This window comes from Melanerpes formicivorus, unplaced genomic scaffold, assembly GCF_026170545.1.
Source record: "Melanerpes formicivorus ecotype bairdi unplaced genomic scaffold, bMelFor1.0.p_v2 SCAF_224, whole genome shotgun sequence".
Classification (NCBI taxonomy): Eukaryota; Metazoa; Chordata; class Aves; order Piciformes; family Picidae; genus Melanerpes; species Melanerpes formicivorus.
The window spans coordinates 379,272-398,438 of record NW_027142576.1 but is presented as its reverse complement, the minus strand read 5'-3'; the positions used below and the strand labels follow the sequence as shown (position 1 = coordinate 398,438).

General features: G+C 65.3%; 1 protein-coding gene across 1 annotated transcript; it reads right to left on the bottom strand.

The window, feature by feature from the left end:
- Window positions 1–135: 135 nt before the first annotated feature.
- On the bottom strand, window positions 136–6,716 carry COL11A2 (collagen type XI alpha 2 chain; the record flags this gene model as incomplete). Its single annotated transcript, XM_068169808.1, is given in 14 exon segments — window positions 136–189; window positions 366–422; window positions 1,521–1,607; window positions 1,749–1,824; window positions 1,944–2,006; window positions 2,156–2,198; window positions 2,326–2,385; window positions 2,957–3,064; window positions 3,329–3,452; window positions 3,752–3,914; window positions 4,821–5,028; window positions 5,742–5,763; window positions 5,765–5,892; window positions 6,692–6,716. Coding segments are annotated over 14 exon segments (1,218 nt in total), but the record flags the coding sequence as incomplete, so codon positions are not given.
- Between the last annotated feature and the right edge of the window lie 12,451 nt (window positions 6,717–19,167).

Sequence of the window (19,167 nt, the reverse complement as noted above, 5' to 3'; positions counted from 1 at the left end):
GGGGTGGGGGCCGGATAACTGAGGGGGGGTCCTGGATAAAGAGGGAGAGGGGGCCTGGATAACTGGGGAGGAGTCCTGGGGGGGGCTTCCCCCCCCCACCCCCAAGCCCCCCCAAGCCCCTTCCTTGGGCCTCACCTGGGGGCCGAAGTCTCCGGACTCCCCCTTCACGCCGGTGCTGCCAGGCTGACCCTGCGGGGGGGGGGTTTGGCGGGGAGGGGAGGGGGGGATCACAACCCCACAATTATGAGGGTGCCCCCTCCCACCCCTAGGACACAGCCCCCACCCCCCCACCCCCCAATTAAACTTGGGGGGGGGGAGGGGGAGGGGCACCGGAGCCACCGCCCCCCCCCGATCGAGATACCAACCATGGGTCCAGGGCGCCCGGTGTAGCCCATGGGTCCTGGGGGGCCCCTGAGGGCCATCTGTGAGGGGGAGGGAGGGGGCACAAAAGAGGGGAGGGGGCACAAAAGAGGAGGAGGAGGGGGCACAAAGAGGAGGGGAGGGGGCACAAAAGAGAGGAGGGGGAGGGGGCACAAAAGAGGAGGGGGAGGGAGTGGGCACAAAAGAGGGGAGGGGGCACAAAAGAGGGGAGGGGGCACAAAAGAGGAGGGGGGACACGAAAGAGGAGGGGGGCACAAAAGAGGGGAGGGGGCACAAAAGAGGAGGGGGAGGGGGCACAAAAGAAGAGGGGAGGGGGCACAAAAGAGGAGGGGGAGGGAGGGGGCACAAAAGAGGGGAGGGGGCACAAAAGAGGAGGGGAGGGGGCACAAAAGAGGAGGGGAGGGGGCACAAAAGAGGGGAGGGGGCACAAAAGAGGAGGGGAGGGGGCACAAAAGAGGAGGGGGGGCACAAAAGAGGGGAGGGGGCACAAAAGAGGGGAGGGGGCACAAAAGATGGGGGGGCACAAAAGAGGAGGGGGGGCACAAAAGAGGAGGGGGAGGGAGGGGGCACAAAAGAGGAGGGGGGACACAAAAGAGGAGGGGGGGACACAAAAGAGGAGGGGGAGGGAGGGGGCACAAAAGAGGAGGGGGAGGGAGGGGGCACAAAAGAGGAGGGGAGGGGGCACAAAAGAGGGGAGGGGGCATAAAAGAGGGGAGGGGGCACAAAAGAGAGGAGGGGCACAAAAGAGGAGGGGAGGGGGCACAAAAGAGGGGAGGGGGCACAAAAGAGGGGAGGGGGCACAAAAGAGGAGGGGAGGGGGCACAAAAGAGGAGGGGGGGCACAAAAGAGGGGGGGGGGCACAAAAGAGGAGGGGGAGGGAGGGGGCACAAAAGAGGGGAGGGGGCACAAAAGAGGAGGGGGAGGGAGGGGGGCACAAAAGAGGGGAGGGGCAAAGACACTTCTTAGCTGGGGGGGGAGGGGGAAGTCAAAACCGGGGGGCACCAAGCCCCAAGTTTTGAAGGTGCGAGGGAGGTTTGGGTGCTGGGGAGGGTCCTGAAGGTGACCCTTAAGGTTGATATGGGGAGGGGGTCCTGCCCCCCCCCCCCCCCCAGCTGCCCCCCACCCTCCCCGCGCCTCACCCGAGCCTGCTGCAGGATGGCCGCAGCCTGAGCCTCCTGCGCGGCCACCGCCGGTCCCTTGTCCCCAGCGCTGCTCCCGAAGCGGAACTGGAGGGGGGGGGGAATAGGGTTGGGGGTCTCGGGAAGGTGAGGGGGGGGTCGTCTAGGTGTAGACACACACCCCCCCCCAAAAATAAAGCGCTGGGGGTGTGGGGGAAGCATCCCCAGCGCTCCCCCCCCCCCCCTTACCGGCAGCATCATGGAGGTCCCGGGGGGGTCCGGGGGTCCCATCCGAGCCTGGGAGACCTGCACGGCCTGGGGGGCCCTGGGGGATGGGGGGGGGAGGGGGCGATGAGAGGAGGGAGGGGTCCGTGAGACATGGGGGGGGGGTCGGCAACACCAGCCCCTCCCCACCCCCCCCAAGCCCCTAAGCCCCCTCCTCACCCTCTCGCCAGGCTCTCCCGGAGCTCCTGGGGGTCCTTGCGTCCCGGGGGGGCCTGACATGCCCTGGGGAGGGGGGAAAGAGATATTGAGGCGATGGCGACCGACGAGGGGGGGGGCGGGGGGGGGCAGGAGGGCACAGCGAGCCCCCTCCCCCCCCCCCCCCCCCCCAGAGCATCACCTCAGAAAGAAAGTTGGGGAGGGGGAGGTCTTACCGCAGGACCCTCGGGCCCGGGGGGGACCTTCCACCAACATTCCCTGAGGGGGGAGAAATGGAGAGGAAAGGAAGGGGGGGGGGGGGGGGAAGAGGGAGAGAGAGTGGGTGAATTAGGTAGCCCCCCACCCCTGAATTGATTGATTTGGGGCGGGGGTCGCAGGACCCTACCGGCTCCAGCACCGCAGGTTCTCCTTTCTCGCCCTTGTAGCCTCTGACGCTGCGCACAGCCTGGGGGCGGCAGATATGTAGCCCCCCCACGAGGGACTCGTCAGTGACCCCCCCCCCCGCCCTGGGGAGGGGTCTGGGGGGGGTGGGGGTCAGTGTACCCCCCCCCCCTTCCACCCCCACCCCCCCGTTGGGAGTGGGTCTGTGTTGTCCCAGAAAGAAGGGGGTGAACCTCCGACCCCGCCCCCCCCCAATTTACCCCTATCCCCCCCCCCCGAAATACATCCAACCCCCCCGAAGCATCTCCGACCCCCCCCAAATATCTCTGACCCCCCCCCCCAAATTTACCCATCCCCCTCCAATGCATCCAAGCCCCACCCCGCCCCCCCCCCCAAAAGAATTCAATGTCCCCCCAACCCCAAACGGATCCAATGGGGGGGGGGGGGGGCGTGGAAAAGGCTGGAAATCGGGGGGGGGGGGAATGGGGGGGGGGGAGGGATGCCGTCCCCCCCCCAACTTTATTTCTATGGTTGAAGGGAATGGAATGGGGAAGAGGCAAATTAAATTGGGGGGGTGGGGGCGAGTTAAATTGGGGGGGGGGGGCGAGTTAAACTGGGGGGGGGTCGTTCTCTACCTGCTGGTAGCTGTTGCCTTGGGCAGCCCCTTGCCGGGGAGGGGTCTCGTAAGGGGGGGCAGTGTTCATCATCCGCTGCTTTTTGGGGGTCCCAGCCTTGCGGGGGGGCTGTTAGGAGGTTTTATTAGGGGGAGGGGGGGGGAGGGGAGGTCAGAAATATAGGAGGGGGGCGGGGCAGCACATCGCGGGCGCCCCCTCCCCATCCTGAACTCCGCCCCCCCCCCACCCCCCGCCCAAATCCCTTCCCTGTCCCCCCAAAATAAGCAGGCTCCCCCGAACCCATTGCTGCTTGTGTGCCCCCTCCCCCCCCCTCGCCCCCCCAAATCCAACTAGCCACCCCCCCCCCCCGACCCCCCCCGACCCCCCCCTCACCTCCTGTCGCCGCTTCCGGGAGGGGTCCTGAGCTCGGGGGGGGGTCCCCGGGGGGCTGGCACCGGGGGCAGTACTCAAAGGCTGCTTGGGGGTCGGCAACGATGAGAAGCTCCTGGAGGTCACCCTGGGGGGGGGTTGGAATGACACAAATTGGGGAGGGGGGAGGGTGTTAAGGTTGGGTTGAATCAGCCCCAAACCCCCCCCCCGAGACCCCCAGATCCCCCCTGCCCACCCCCAAAACTCCCCCAAGACCCCCTTCAAGACCCCAAATTCCCTCTGCGCCCCCCCAAGCCCCCCTGAGACCCCCAGATGCCCCTGTGCCCTTCCAACCCCCTCAGGACCCCCAAAGCCCCTCTGCCCTCCCCCCCCACCCCCCTCTTTGAGACCCCCAGATCCCCCCTTGCCCCCCACCCCCAAAAGGACCTGGAAGGTTTGGTGGTCCTGGCTGCGCGCCCCCAGGACAGTGACCCCACGGGGGTCCAGCAGGGGGCGCTGGCTGCGGGGCAGGGACAGGGTCTGGCGCCGGTGGCAATCCAGGAGCAGCGACACCGAGTGGCCACTGACGCTCAGTGCCACCTGGTGCCACCTGTGGGGAGAGGGCACAGAGAGGGAGGTGGGCAGTGGGGTGGGGTGGGGTTGGGTTGAGTTGGGTTGGGTTGAGTTGGGTTGGGTTGGATTGAGTTGGGTTGGATGAGTAGGGTTGGGTTGAGTAGGGTTGGGGTGGGGTTGAGTTGAGCTGGGTTGGGTTGAGTAGGGTTGGGTTGGGTTGAGTTGGGTTGGGTTGGCTTGAGTAGGGTTGGGTTGGGTTGGGTTGAGTTGTGTTGGGTTGGGTTGAGTAGGGTTGGGTTGGGTTGAGTAGGGTTGGGTTGGGTTGGGTTGAGATGGGTTGGGTTTGGACAGGTTGAGGTGGGTTGGGTTGAGTAGGGTTGGGTTGAATTGAGTTGGGTTGGGTTGAGTTGAGTTGAGTTGGGTTGGGGTTGAGTAGGGTTGGGTTGGGTTGAGTTGAGTTGGGTTGGGTTGAGTAGGGTTGGGTTGGGTTGGGACAGGTTGAGGTAGGTTGGGTTGAGTAGGGTTGAGGTGGGTTGGGTTGAGTAGGGTTGGGTTGGGACAGGTTGGGTTGAGTAGGGTTGGGACAGTTTGAATTGGGTTGGATTGGATTGAGTTGGGTTGGGTTGGTTGAGTTGGGTTGAGTTGAGTTGTGTTGAATTGGGTTGGGTTGGTTGAGTTGGGTTTGGGTTAGTTGGGTTTAGTTGGGTTGGGTTGAGATGAGTTAGGTTGAGTTGGGTTGGTTGAGTTGGGTTTGGGTTGGTTGAGTTGAGTTGGGTTTGGTTTAGTTGGGTTTGGTTGGGTTGAGATGAGTTAGGTTGAGTTGGGTTGGGCTGGGTTGGGTTGAGCTGGGTTGGGTTTGAGTTGGGTGGTACTGGTTGGTGGTTACTGGGGGCACTGTGGGCACTGAGGGCCCTGTGGGCACTGGGGGGCGCTGGTACCCCACTTGCCATCAGCCAGGTTTAGCCCCTGGAAGCTGAGCCGCTGCAGTCTTGGCCTCCCCTGCTGGTCCTGGTAGAAGAAGGCTGGGGAGGGGCCCAGCTCCAGCCCCAGCTGCTGAGCCCCATCCTGGCTGTAGATGGAGAGGAGAGAGCCCTGCAGGCCAGGCTTGGCCTTCACCAGCGCCAGGATGGAGAAATCCACTGGGAACCTCCCTAGGGAGCAGCAGGAGCAGGTTGGGTGAAGGCTTGGAAGAGTTGAGTTGAGTTGGGTTCAATTGGGTTGGGTTGGGTTGAGTTGGGTAGTATTGGGCTGGGTTAGGGTGAGTTGGGTTGGGTTGGATCAGGTTAAGTTTGGTTGAGTTGGGTTGGGTTGGTTGAGTTTGGTTGGGTTGGGCTGGGTTGGTTGGACTGGGTTGGGAAAGGTTGAGTTGGGTAGGGTTGAATTGGGTTGGGTTGGGCTGGGTTGGTTGGACTGGGGTTGGGAAAGGTTGAGTTGGGTTGGGTTGAATTGGGTTGGGTTGGGCTGGGTTGGTTGAGCTGGGTTGGAAAGGGTTGAGTTGGATTGGGTTGGTTGAGTTGGGTTGGGTTGAGTTGGGTTGGGAAAGGTTGAGTTGGGTTGGGTTGGTTGAGTTGGGTTGGGTTGAGTTGGGTTGGGTTAGACTGGGTTGGGTTGGACTGGGTTGGTTGAGCTGGGTTGGGAAAGGTCAAGTTGAGTTAGGTTGACTTGGGTTGGGTTGAGCTGGGTTGGGTTGGACTGGGTTGATTGAGCTGGGTTGGGAAAGCTTGAGTTGGGTTGAGTTGGGTTGGGTTGAGTTGGGTTGGTTGAGCTGGGTTGGGAAAGGTCGAGTTGAGTTGGGTTGGGTTAGGTTGAGTTGGATTGGGTTGGGTTGGGTTTGGCCCAGCCTGGGCCAGCCTGGCACAGTCACCGGGGAAGAGCTGCCGCGTGGGGGGCGCTGAGCTGTGCCGCCGCCGTGATCCGGAACGCCGGCGCCTGGCCGGGGCAGGAGCCTGGCACCGTCCGGACCCCTTCGGGAAGGGCCTGAAGCTGGAGGCTCCTCAGCAGGTCCACAGAGCCACCTAGGGGACAGGATGGATGCCAGGGGGTGCCAGGGAGGCCATGGGCACTGCAGGGTGCCATGGGGTACCATAGGGTGCCATAGGGTGCCACGGGGTACTACAGGGCACCATAGGGTGCCAGAGGATGCCATGGGTACTGTAGGGTGTCATGGCATACCATAGGGTGCTATGGGCACTGCAGAATGCCATGGGTACTGTAGGTTGCATGGGGTGCCAGGGGGTGCCATGGGCACAGCAGGGGAGCCGTTGGGTGCCAGGGGGTACCATGGGTACTGCAGGGGTGCCATAGGGTACCATAGGGAGCCATGGGTACTCTAGGGTGCCATTGGGTGCCAGGGGGTGCCATGGGCACTGCAGGGTGCCATAGGGTACCATAGGGAGCCATGGGTACTCTAGGGTGCCATAGGGTGCCAGGGGGGTGCCATGGGCACTGCAGGGTCCCATAGGGTACCACAGGGAGCCACGGGTACTCTAGGGTGCCATAGGGTGCCAGGAGGTGCCATGGGCACTGCAGGGTGCCATAGGGTACCATAGGGAGCCATGGGTACTCTAGGGTGCCATTGGGTGCCAGGAGGTGCCATGGGTACTGCAGGGTGTCAGGGTGTGCCATGGGTACTGTAAGGTGCCAGGGGGGTGCCAGGGGATGCCATAGGTAGCCATGGGGCACTGCAAGGTACCATCGAGTGCCAGGGGGGTGCCATGGATACTGTAGGGTGCCAGGGGGTGCCAGGGGGTGCCAGGGGCACTACAAGGTGCCAGAGGGTGCCCTGGGCAGGGCACAGTGTGGTGCCCCTCGCACCGGGAGGGTGCCCTGCGGGGGTCATTCCGGGTGCCCCGTGGCACTGCCAGGTAAGAAGCTGCCCAGCTGGGCACAGCCCTGCCCACCCCCCCGCCGTGCCCAGGCCCCTCCCAGGCCCCAGATTGCGATCTCCCCCCTGGGGCACTCCCCATGAAGGGAAGCTTCGTCCTGCCCCCTGGCACCGGCAGGGCACTGGGATGGCACCGGGGAGCCAGAGGGGGGCACCGGAGAGGCTCTCCCAGCGCCCTCCCAGGACCCTCCCGGTGCCACCGGCCCCCCCCCCGGCAGGGTCCCCCCCCGGGCTGCAGCCTCAGCCCCAGCTGCAGAACACATCAGGAGGCCTCGGCCGGGAGCTGCTGGGGGGGAGGGGGGAGGGGGGAATTAGGACAGACAGATGGACACACCCCCCCACCCCCACCCCCACCCCCCAGCCTGGCTTTCTCATCAGCTCCCAGTGCCCCCCCCCCAGCCTTCCTCCTCCTCCCTCCTCCTCCTCAACACCTTGGCTGGGTCAGCTGGGGCCAAACTCCAAACTGGAGTCAAACTGGAGCCAGACTGGAGTCAGACTGGAGTCACACTGGGGGCAAGCTGAGGCCATACAAGGGCCAAACTGGGGCCAAACTGGGGGCAAACTGGAGCCAGACTGGAGCCAAACTGGGGGCAAACTGGGGGCAAACTGGGGGCAAACTGGAGCCAAACTGGAGTCAAACTGGAGCCAGACTGGAGTCCACACTGGGGGCAAGCTGAGGCCATACAAGGGCCAAACTGGGGGCAAACTGAAGCCAGACTGGAGCAAAACTGGGGGCAAACTGGAGCCAAACTGGGGGCAAACTGGAGCCAGACTAGAGTCAAACTGGAGTCAAACTGGAGCCAGACTGGAGCAAAACTGGGGGCAAACTGAGGCCATACAAGGGCCAAACTGGGGACAAACTGGAGTCACACTGGGGGCAAACTGGAGCCAAACTGGGGGCAAACTGAGGCCATACAAGGGCCAAACTGGGGGCAAACTGGAGCTAAACTGGGGACAAACTGGAGCCAAACTGGAGCCAAACCAGGGTCTAATTGGGGGCAAACCAGGGCCAAACTGGGGCCATACTGGAGCCAAACTGAAACCAAACTGGGGCTCTATTAGGGCCAAACTGGAACCAAACTGAGGCTATACTGGGGCCAAACTGGAACCAAACTGGGGGCTATACTGGGGCTATACTGGGGCCAAACTGGAACCAAACTGGGGCTATACTGGGGCTATACTGGGGCCAAACTGGAGCCAAACTGGGGCTATACTGGAGCTATACTGGGGCCAAACTGGAACCAAACTGGGGCTATACTGGGGCTATACTGGGGCCAAACTGGAACCAAACTGGGGCTATACTGGGGCTATACTGGGGGCCAAACTGGAGCCAAACTGGGGCTATACTGGAGCTATACTGGGGGCCAAACTGGAACCAAACTGGGGCTATACTGGAGCCAAACTGGAGCCAAACTGGAGTCAAATTGGGGCTAAACTGAGGCCATACTGGGGCCATAGTGGGGCTAAACTGGAGTCAAACTGGGGCTATACTGGGCCCAAACCAAGGCCCTACTGGTATCACACTGGGGCCAAATAGAGGCCAACCTTAGGACCAAACTGAGGCCATACTGGGGCCAAACTGGGGCTGTGCTGGGACAATTGGGGCCAAACTGGGGCCAAACTGGGATGGCTGGGGCCACACTGGGGCCAAACTGGGATGACTGGGGCCAAACTGGGGGCCAAACTGGGATGGCTGGGGCCACACTGGGGCCAAACTGGGATGGCTGGAGCCAAACTGGGGCCAAACTGGGGCCAAACTGGGACGACTGGGGCCACACTGGGGCCAAACTGGGATGACTGGGCCACACTGGGATGGCTGAGGCCACACTGGGGCCAAACTGGGATCACTGGGGCCACACTGGGGCCACACTGGGGCCAAACTGGGATGGCTGGGGGCCACACTGGTGCCACACTGGGATGCAGCTGGGAGGGGGAACCCTTTCAATACCATCAGGGAGCTTTGGGGCTTCCAGTGTGGGATGGTGGGGGGGGGGGGGGAGGATGATGATGGGGGAGGAGGATGATGATGGGGGGGCCGGGAGGAGGGGGAGGGGGGGTGTCGGGGCCCCTCCTCTTCCTCAGCTCCCCGTGGCCCTTGGCCCGCTCCCAGCAGCCCCAGGACAGAGGAAGCTTTCTTCTGCTGCCCCAAACTGGGCCGGCAGGAAAAAACATTAAGGGCAAAGGGGGAGGGGGGGGGGGAGAGGAGAGAGGGGGAGGGAGGAGGCCCAAATTTGGGGGGGGGGGGGGGGGGGTCCGGCCCCACCTCCCCACCACGCATGGACTCCCCCCTCCCCCCCCCCCGGAACTCCTCAGGCTTCAGACCTCCCCCCAAGATGATCCTCAAGACCTCCAAGTGGTCCCCAAAGACACCACACCCCCCCCCCGACCCCTGGGTGCTCCCCCAAGGCCCCCAGGTGCCCCCTACCCATAGACCCTTTGGTGCTCTTCTGACACCCCCTCCCCCCGACCCCTCGATGCTCCCCCTGAGACCCCCCCCCCCCCCAAGACTCTCTTGACCCCACCCAGACCCCACAAAGACCTTCAGAACCCTGCCCCCAGACCCCCTGGATGCTCCCCCAGACCCCCCCAAAGACCCCTCAGAGCCCCCCCAGACCCCTGGATGCTCCCCCAAACCCCCCCCAAAGACCCTCAGAGCCCCCCCCCCCAGACCCCCTGGATGCTCCTCCAGACCCCTCCAAAGACCCTCAGAGCCCCACCAGACCCCCTGGATGCTCCCCCAGACCCCTCCAAAGACCCTCAGAGCCCCCACCAGACCCCCTGGATGCTCCCCCAGACCCCTCCAAAGACCCTCAGAGCCCCACCAGACCCCCTGGATGCTCCCCCAGACCCCTCCAAAGACCCTCAGAGCCCCCCAGACCCCCTGGATGCTCCTCCAGACCCCTCCAAACACCTTCAGAGCCCCCCCAGACCCCCTGGATGCTCCTCCAGACCCCTCCAAGACCCTCAGAGCCCCCCCAGACCCCCTGGATGCTCCCCCAGACTCCCCCCAAAGACCCTCAGAGCCCACCCCCAGACCCCCTGGATGCTCCCCCAGACCCCCCCAAAGACCCTCAGAGCCCCCCCAGACCCCCTGGATGCTCCCCCAGACTCCCCCCAAAGACCCTCAGAGCCCCCCCAGACCCCCTGGATGCTCCTCCAGACCCCCCCAAAGACCCTCAGAGCCCCCCCAGACACCCCCCCCAAAGACCCTCAGAGCCCCCCCAGACCCCCTGGATGCTCCTCCAGACCCCTCCAAAGACCCTCAGAGCCCCCCCAGACCCCCTGGATGCTCCCCCAGACTCCCCCCAAAGACCTTCAGAAGCCCCCCCCAGACCCCCCAGACCCTTGGGTGCTCTTCTGACCCCCCCGTCCGGGCCCCCCCCCCCCCCCCCCCCCCCCGTTTAATTTGGGCTCAGGGAGACACAGGGAAAGGTTTGGGGGGAGGTTGGGGGAGGCGCTTGGGGGGGGGGGGCAGGGAAAGGTGTGTTGGGGGGGGGGGGAAGGGGGGGGCCACGGCAGCAGCTTCCTGATCCCAGCCCAAGGAATTTCCAGAGGCTGCTGCCAGTGGAAAAAATCCTGGAATGTGGGAAGGGCCCCCGGGGGGGGCACAGGGACAGGAGGGGGGGGCAGGAGGGGGGCACAGGGATTAGGGGGGGAGGGGGGCAAGGAGGGTGACAGGAGGGGACAAAAGGGGGGGGGGGAAAAGGGGGTCCCAGAAGTGGGGGGAAGGAGTGGGGGGACACAGGGATGGGAAGCCTGGAACTGGGGGGGGGACACATGACAAAAAGGGGAGGGAGCCCCCCCCCAGGGTATCCCAGTTTGAGTCCTACAGTGGCTGCCAGTCCCAGTCCCAGCCCTGGAGTCTCTCCCAGTGCCTCCCAGTCCCTGCCCTAAGAGCTCATCCCAGTGCCTCCCAGTGCCCCCCAGTGCCTGCCCTAGAGCTCATCCCAGTGCCCCCCAGTGCCCCCCAGTGCCTGCCCTAGAGCTCATCCCAGTGCCTCCCAGTGCCTCCCAGTTCCTGCCCTAGAGCTCATCCCAGTGCCTCCCAGTCCCTGCCCTAGAGCTCATCCCAGTGCCTCCCAGTGCCCCCCCAGTGCCTGCCCTAGAGCTCATCCCAGTGCCCCCCAGTGCCCCCCAGTGCCTGCCCTAGAGCTCATCCCAGTGCCTCCCAGTGCCTCCCAGATCCAGCCCTAGAGCTCATCCCAGTGCCTCCCAGTGCCTCCCAGTTCCTGCCCTAGAGCTCATCCCAGTCCCAGCCCTAGAGCTCATCCCAGTGCCTCCCAGTGCCTCCCAGTGCAGCCCTAGAGCTCATCCCAGTGCCTCCCAGTGCCTCCTAGTCCCAGCCCTAGAGCTCATCCCAGTGCCTCCCAGTGCCTCCCAGATCCAGCCCTAGAGCTCATCCCAGTGCCTCCCAGTGCCTCCCAGTGCCTGCCCTAGAGCTCATCCCAGTGCCTCCCAGTGCCTCCCAGTGCCTGCCCTAGAGCTCATCCCAGTGCCTCCCAGTGCCTCCCAGTGCCTGCCCTAGAGCTCATCCCAGTGCCCCCCAGTGCCCCCCAGTGCCTGCCCTAGAGCTCATCCCAGTGCCTCCCAGTGCCTCCCAGTTCCTGCCCTAGAGCTCATCCCAGTGCCTCCCAGTCCCTGCCCTAGAGCTCATCCCAGTGCCTCCCAGTGCCCCCCAGTGCCTGCCCTAGAGCTCATCCCAGTGCCCCCCAGTGCCCCCCAGTGCCTGCCCTAGAGCTCATCCCAGTGCCTCCCAGTGCCTCCCAGTTCCAGCCCTAGAGCTCATCCCAGTTGCCTCCCAGTTCCTGCCCTAGAGCTCATCCCAGTGCCCCCCAGTGCCTCCCAGTTCCAGCCCTAGAGCTCATCCCAGTGCCTCCCAGTGCCTGCCCTAGAGCTCATCCCAGTGCCTCCCAGTGCCTCCCAGTTCCAGCCCTAGAGCTCATCCCAGTGCCTCCCAGTGCCTCCAGTTCCAGCCCTAGAGCTCATCCCAGTGCCTCCCCAGTGCCTCCCAGTGCCTGCCCTAGAGCTCATCCCAGTGCCTCCCAGTGCCCTCCCAGTCCCAGCCCTAGAGCTCATCCCAGTGCCTCCCAGTGCCTCCCAGTGCCAGCCCTAGAGCTCATCCCAGTGCCCTCCCAGTGCCTCCCAGTTCCTGCCCTAGAGCTCATCCCAGTCCCAGCCCTAGAGCTCATCCCAGTGCCTCCCAGTGCCTCCCAGTGCCAGCCCTAGAGCTCATCCCAGTGCCTCCCAGTGCCTCCTAGTCCCAGCCCTAGAGCTCATCCCAGTGCCTCCCAGTGCCTCCCAGATCCAGCCCTAGAGCTCATCCCAGTGCCTCCCAGTGCCTCCCAGTGCCTGCCCTAGAGCTCATCCCAGTGCCTCCCAGTGCCTCCCAGTTCCTGCCCTAGAGCTCATCCCAGTCCCAGCCCTAGAGCTCATCCCAGTGCCTCCCAGTGCCTCCCAGATCCAGCCCTAGAGCTCATCCCAGTGCCTCCCAGTGCCTCCCAGTGCCTGCCCTAGAGCTCATCCCAGTGCCTCCCAGTGCCTCCCAGTGCCTGCCCTAGAGCTCGTCCCAGTGCCTCCCAATGCCTCCCAGTTCCTGCCCTAGAGCTCATCCCAGTGCCTCCCAGTTCCAGCCCTAGAGCTCATCCCAGTGCCTCCCAGTGCCAGCCCTAGAGCTCATCCCAGTGCCTCCCAGTGCCAGCCCTAGAGCTCATCCCAGTGCCTCCCAGTGCCTCCCAGTTCCTGCCCTAGAGCTCATCCCAGTGCCTCCCAGTGCCAGCCCTAGAGCTCATCCCAGTGCCTCCCAGTGCCTCCCAGTGCCAGCCCTAGAGCTCATCCCAGTGCCTCCCAGTGCCAGCCCTAGAGCTCATCCCAGTGCCTCCCAGTGCCTCCCAGTTCCTGCCCTAGAGCTCATCCCAGTCCCAGCCCTAGAGCTCATCCCAGTGCCTCCCAGTGCCTCCCAGTGCCTCCCAGATCCAGCCCTAGAGCTCATCCCAGTTCCTGCCCTAGAGCTCATCCCAGTGCCTCCCAGTGCCTCCCAGTGCCTGCCCTAGAGCTCATCCCAGTCCCAGCCCTAGAGCTCATCCCAGTGCCTCCCAGTGCCTCCCAGTTCCTGCCCTAGAGCTCATCCCAGTGCCTCCAGTGCCTCCCAGTTCCTGCCCTAGAGCTCATCCCAGTGCCTCCCAGTGCCTCCCAGTTCCTGCCCTAGAGCTCATCCCAGTGCCTCCCAGTGCCTGCCCTAGAGCTCATCCCAGTGCCTCCCAGTGCCTCCCAGTTCCTGCCCTAGAGCTCATCCAGTGCCTCCCAGTGCCTGCCCTAGAGCTCATCCCAGTGCCCCCCAGTGCCAGCCCTAGAGCTCATCCCAGTGCCTCCCAGTGCCTGCCCTAGAGCTCATCCCAGTGCCTCCCAGTGCCTGCCCTAGAGCTCATCCCAGTGCCTCCCAGTGCCTGCCCTAGAGCTCATCCCAGTGCCTCCCAGTGCCTGCCCTAGAGCTCATCCCAGTGCCTCCCAGTGCTTCCCAGTTCCTGCCCTAGAGCTCATCCCAGTCCCAGCCCTAGAGCTCATCCCAGTGCCTCCCAGTTCCTCCCAGTTCCAGCCCTAGAGCTCATCCCAGTGCCTCCCAATGCCTCCCAGTGCCTCCCAGTTCCTGCCCTAGAGCTCATCCCAGTCCCAGCCCTAGAGCTCATCCCAGTGCCTCCCAGTTCCTCCCAGTGCCAGCCCTAGAGCTCATCCCAGTGCCTCCCAGTCCCAGCCCCACATCATCTCCCGGTTGCTCCTGCTCAGTCCCAGTCCCAGCTCCTGGGTCCCTCCCCCCCCGCGGAGCCACCGCAGGGACAGAAATAGCCCTGGGCGTGCCCAGTACAAACCAGTACGCCCCAGTTAGCGCCTCTACGCCCACCACGCCCGGCGCCTCCCGGGGCCGCCGCCCCCCCGCCCAGCGCCCAGGCCCGCAGCTCCCGGTAGCCCCCAGGGCCCCCCAGAGCCCCCCAGGACCCCCCACTAGCTCCCAGTAGCTCCCAGTAGCCCCTGGTGTCCCCCAGTAGCTCCCAGTGGCTCCCAGTAGCCCCTGGTGTCCCCCACTAGCTCCCAGTAGCTCCCAGTAGCCCCCAGTAGCCCCCAGTAGCTCCCAGTAGCCCCCTGGTGTCCCCCACTAGCTCCCAGTAGCTCCCAGTAGCCCCCAGTAGCCCCCAGTAGCTCCCAGTAGCCCCCAGTAGCCCCTGGTGTCCCCCAGTAGCTCCCAGTAGCTCCCAGTGGCTCCCAGTAGCCCCTTGGTGTCCCCCCAGTAGCCCCCAGTAGCCCCCAGTAGCTCCCAGTAGCCCCTGGTGTCCCCCAGTAGCTCCCAGTAGCCCCTGGTGTCCCCCACTAGCTCCCAGTAGCTCCCAGTAGCCCCCAGTAGCCCCTGGTGTCCCTGAGTAGCTCCCAGTAGCTCCCAGTAGCCCCCAGTAGCTCCCAGTAGCCCCCCAGTAGCCCCTGGTGTCCCCCAGTAGCTCCCAGTAGCTCCCAGTAGCTCCCAGTAGCCCCTGGTGTCCCCCAGTAGCTCCCAGTAGCCCCCAGTAGCCCCTGGTGTCCCCCAGTAGCTCCCAGTAGCTCCCAGTAGCCCCTGGTGTCCCCCAGTAGCCCCCAGTAGCTCCCAGTAGCCCCTGGTGTCCCCCAGTAGCCCCCAGTAGCTCCCAGTAGCCCCAGTAGCCCCCAGTAGCCCCTGGTGTCCCCCAGTAGCCCCCAGTAGCTCCCAGTAGCCCCTGGTGTCCCCCAGTAGCTCCCAGTAGCTCCCAGTAGCCCCCAGTAGCTCCCAGTAGCCCCTGGTGTCCCCCAGTAGCTCCCAGTAGCTCCCAGTGGCTCCCAGTGGCTCCCAGTAGCCCCTGGTGTCCCCCAGTAGCTCCCAGTAGCTCCCAGTGGCTCCCAGTAGCCCCTGGTGTCCCCCAGTAGCTCCCAGTAGCTCCCAGTGGCTCCCAGTAGCTCCCAGTAGCCCCTGGTGTCCCCCAGTAGCTCCCAGTAGCCCCCAGTAGCTCCCAGTAGCCCCCAGTAGCCCCTGGTGTCCCCCAGTAGCTCCCAGTAGCCCCCAGTAGCCCCTGGTGTCCCCGAGTAGCTCCCAGTAGCTCCCAGTAGCTCCCAGTAGCTCCCAGTAGCCCCTGGTGTCTCCCCAGTAGCTCCCAGTAGCCCCCAGTAGCCCCTGGTGTCCCCCAGTAGCTCCCAGTAGCTCCCAGTAGCCCCTGGTGTCCCCCAGTAGCCCCCAGTAGCCCCCAGTAGCCCCTGGTGTCCCCCCAGTAGCCCCCAGTAGCTCCCAGTAGCCCCTGGTGTCCCCCAGTAGCTCCCAGTAGCTCCCAGTAGCCCCCAGTAGCTCCCAGTAGCCCCTGGAGCTCCCAGTAGCTCCCAGTAGCCCCCAGTAGCTCCCAGTAGCCCCTGGTGTCCCCCAGTAGCTCCCAGTAGCTCCCAGTGGCTCCCAGTGGCTCCCAGTAGCCCCTGGTGTCCCCCAGTAGCTCCCAGTAGCTCCCAGTAGCCCCTGGTGTCCCCCAGTAGCTCCCAGTAGCCCCCAGTAGCCCCTGGTGTCCCCCAGTAGCCCCCAGTAGCTCCCAGTAGCCCCTGGTGTCCCCCAGTAGCTCCCAGTAGCTCCCAGTAGCCCCCAGTAGCTCCCAGTAGCCCCTGGTGTCCCCCAGTAGCTCCCAGTAGCTCCCAGTGGCTCCCAGTGGCTCCCAGTAGCCCCTGGTGTCCCCCAGTAGCTCCCAGTAGCTCCCAGTGGCTCCCAGTAGCCCCTGGTGTCCCCCAGTAGCTCCCAGTAGCTCCCAGTGGCTCCCAGTGGCTCCCAGTAGCCCCTGGTGTCCCCCAGTAGCTCCCAGTAGCTCCCAGTAGCTCCCAGTAGCCCCTGGTGTCCCCCAGTAGCTCCCAGTAGCTCCCAGTGGCTCCCAGTAGCCCCTGGTGTCCCCCAGTAGCTCCCAGTAGCTCCCAGTAGCCCCTGGTGTCCCCCAGTAGCTCCCAGTAGCCCCCAGTAGCTCCCAGTAGCCCCTGGTGTCCCCCAGTAGCTCCCAGTAGCTCCCAGTGGCTCCCAGTAGCCCCTGGTGTCCCCCAGTAGCTCCCAGTGGCTCCCAGTAGCCCCTGGTGTCCCCCAGTAGCTCCCAGTAGCTCCCAGTAGCTCCCAGTAGCCCCTGGTGTCCCCCAGTAGCTCCCAGTAGCCCCCAGTAGCTCCCAGTAGCCCCTGGTGTCCCCCAGTAGCTCCCAGTAGCTCCCAGTGACTCCCAGTAGCCCCCAGTGCCTCCCAGTCCAACCCTTCGGGCAGCTCCCGGCTCCCCTTGCCCAGCACCTCCCAGCTGCAGTCAGAGCCCAGCAGCATCCCCCAGTGCTCCCAGTAACAGCTCCCAGTGCTCCCAGTGCTCCCAGTGCTCCCAGTCAGAGCCCAGCAGCATCCCCCAGTGCTCCCAGTAACAGCTCCCAGTGCTCCCAGTGCTCCCAGTCAGAGCCTACCAGCAACTCCCAGTGCTCCCAGTTACAGCTCCCAGTGCTCTCAGTAAGAGCTCCCAGTGCTCCCAGTAACAGCTCCCAGTGCTCCCAGTGCTCCCAGTCAGAGCCTAGCAGCAACCCCCAGTGGTCCCAGTGCTCCCAGTAACAGCTCCCAAGGCTCCTAGCACCAGCTCCCAGGGCTCCCAGTGCCTCCCAGTGCTCCCAGTCAGAGCCTAGCAGCATCCCCCAGTGCTCCCAGTAACAGCTCCCAGTGCTCCCAGTCAGAGCCTAGCAGCATCCCCCAGTGCTCCCAGTAACAGCTCCCAGTGCTCCCAGTCAGAGCCTAGCAGCAATCCCCAGTGCTCCCAGTAACAGTTCCCAGTGCTCTCAGTAAGAGCTCCCAGTGCTCCCAGTAAGAGCTCCCAGTGCTCCCAGCGCTCCCAGCGCCAGTTCTCAGGGCTCCCAGTGCCTCTCAGTGCTCCCAGTAACAGCTCCCAGTGCTCCCAGTGCTCCCAGTCAGAGCCTAGCAGCAACCCCCAGTGGTCCCAGTGCTCCCAGTAACAGCTCCCAAGGCTCCTAGCACCAGCTCCCAGGGCTCCCAGTGCCTCCCAGTGCTCCCAGTCAGAGCCTAGCAGCATCCCCCAGTGCTCCCAGTAACAGCTCCCAGTGCTCCCAGTCAGAGCCTAGCAGCATCCCCCAGTGCTCCCAGTAACAGTTCCCAGTGCTCCCAGTCACAGCCTAGCAGCATCCTCCAGTGCTCCCAGTGCCTCCCAGTGCTCCCAGTCAGAGCCTAGCATCATTCCCCAGTGCTCCCAGTGCCTCCCAGTGCTCCCAGTCAGAGCCTAGCATCATTCCCCAGTGCTCCCAGTGCCTCCCAGTGCTCCCAGTCAGAGCCTAGCATCATTCCCCAGTGCTCCCAGTGCCTCCCAGTGCTCCCAGTAACACCTCCCAGTGCTCCCAGCGCCAGCTCCCAGAGCTCCCAGTGCCTCCCAGTGCTCCCAGTCAGAGCCTAGCATCATTCCCCAGGGCTTCCAGTGCCAGCTCCCAGTGCCTCCCAGTGCTCCCAGTAACAGCTCCCAGGGCTCCCAGTCAGAGCCTACCAGCATCCCCCAGTGCTCCCAGTAACAGCTCCCAGTGCTCCCAGTAACAGCTCCCAGGGCTCCCAGTGCCACCTCCCGACACCAGACCAGAGCACTCTGACCTTCCCAGTTGCTCCCAGTCACTCCCAGTGCTCCCAGTTCCACCTCCCAGCATCACCCCAGGACCTTCCAACCCTCCCACTCACTCCCACTCGCTCCCAGTACTCCCAGTTCCACCTCCCAGCATCACCCCACTCGCTCCCAGTCACTCCCAGTACCCCCAGTGCCACCTCCCAGCATCACCCCACTCGCTCCCAGTCGCTCCCAGTACCCCCAGTGCCACTTCCCGGCACCAGACCGGAGCACTCCAGGCTCCCAGTCCCAGCTCCTGACGCCACACCAAGACCCTCCGACCCTCCCAGTTGCTCCCAGTTGCTCCCAGTGCTCCCGGTCCCACCTCCCATCATCACCCCAGTGCACTCCGGGCTCCCAGTCGCTCCCAGTCGCTCCCAGTCTTCCCAGTTCCAGCTCCCGACACCATCCCAGGAGGCTCCCAGTACCTCCAGTGCCACCTCCCGACACCAGACCGGAGCGCTCCGACCCTCCCAGTCGCTCCCAGTGCTCCCAGTACTCCCTGCCAGCATCACCCCAGGACCCTCCGACCCTTCCAGTCGCTCCCAGTCGCTCCCAGTGTTCCCAGTTCCAGCTCCGGACACCATCCCAGGACGCCCGTAGTCGCTCCCGGTACCTCCAGTGCCACCTCCCGACACCAGACCGGAGCGCTCCGACCCTCCCAGTCGCTCCCAGTCGCTCCCAGTGCTCCCAGTACTCCCTGCCAGCATCACCCCAGGACCCTCCGACCCTTCCAGTCACTCCCAGTCGCTCCCAGTATTCCCAGTTCCAGCTCCGGACACCATCCCAGGACGCCCGTAGTCGCTCCCGGTACCTCCAGTGCCACCTCCCGACACCAGACCGGAGCGCTCCGACCCTCCCAGTCGCTCCCAGTCGCTCCCAGTGCTCCCAGTACTCCCTGCCAGCATCGCCCCAGGACCCTCCGACCCTCCCAGTCGCTCCCAGTCCCCTCCCCACCTGCCGCCGCGCCGGCGATGCCGATGGCGATGCCGAGGAACCGGAGCAGGGCGAGGGGCAGCGCGGGGCCGGGCCGGGCCATGGCGGGGGTTCGGGGGGGCGGCCCGCAGGGTCCCAGAGGTCCGGAGGGTCCGGGGGGTCCGGGGGGGGGGGGGTGTCGGGGCCGCTCCGGTTGCTCCGGGCTCGGTCTGGCCCCGAATGCGGCCGGTGCTGCCCGGTGCCAGCTGCTCCCCGGCTCCCGGCCCCGCCGCCGCCGCCCCCGCACCGCCCCCGGGGCTGCCCCCAAACCGCCCTCGGCCCGGCCCCCGGGGCCGCCCCCAGAGCCTGACCCCATCCCCCCCCCCCCACCGGACACCGACCGGCACCTTCGGGACCCCCCCCCCCCCGACGGCAGCACCGGGACGCGGGCGCGGAGCTGTCACCGTGACCCCGGCCCCGGCCCCATCCCCGGCCCCATCCCCGGCCCCTCCTGAGTCCCCTCCTGAGTCCCCTCCTGTGGCTCTGTTCTGTGTCCCTGTCCCCATCCCCGTCCCACCCCCACCCCGTGTCCCTGTCCCCCCCCTTGTGTCCCTGTCCAACCCAGTGTCCCTGTCCCCGGCCCTTGTCCTCCCCTCCTGCTCCCTGTCCCCTCTCCCTCTACCCTGGGCAGGACACTGCAGCAGGCAGGGGGCAGATAGCAGCCGATGGGGGCAGGCAGGGGGCAGATAGGAGGCAGGGGGCAGGCAGGGGGCAGGCAGGGGGCGGATAGGAGCAGACGGGGCCAGGCAGGAGCCCCGGGGCAGGCAGGGGGCAGATAGGAGCCGGTGGGA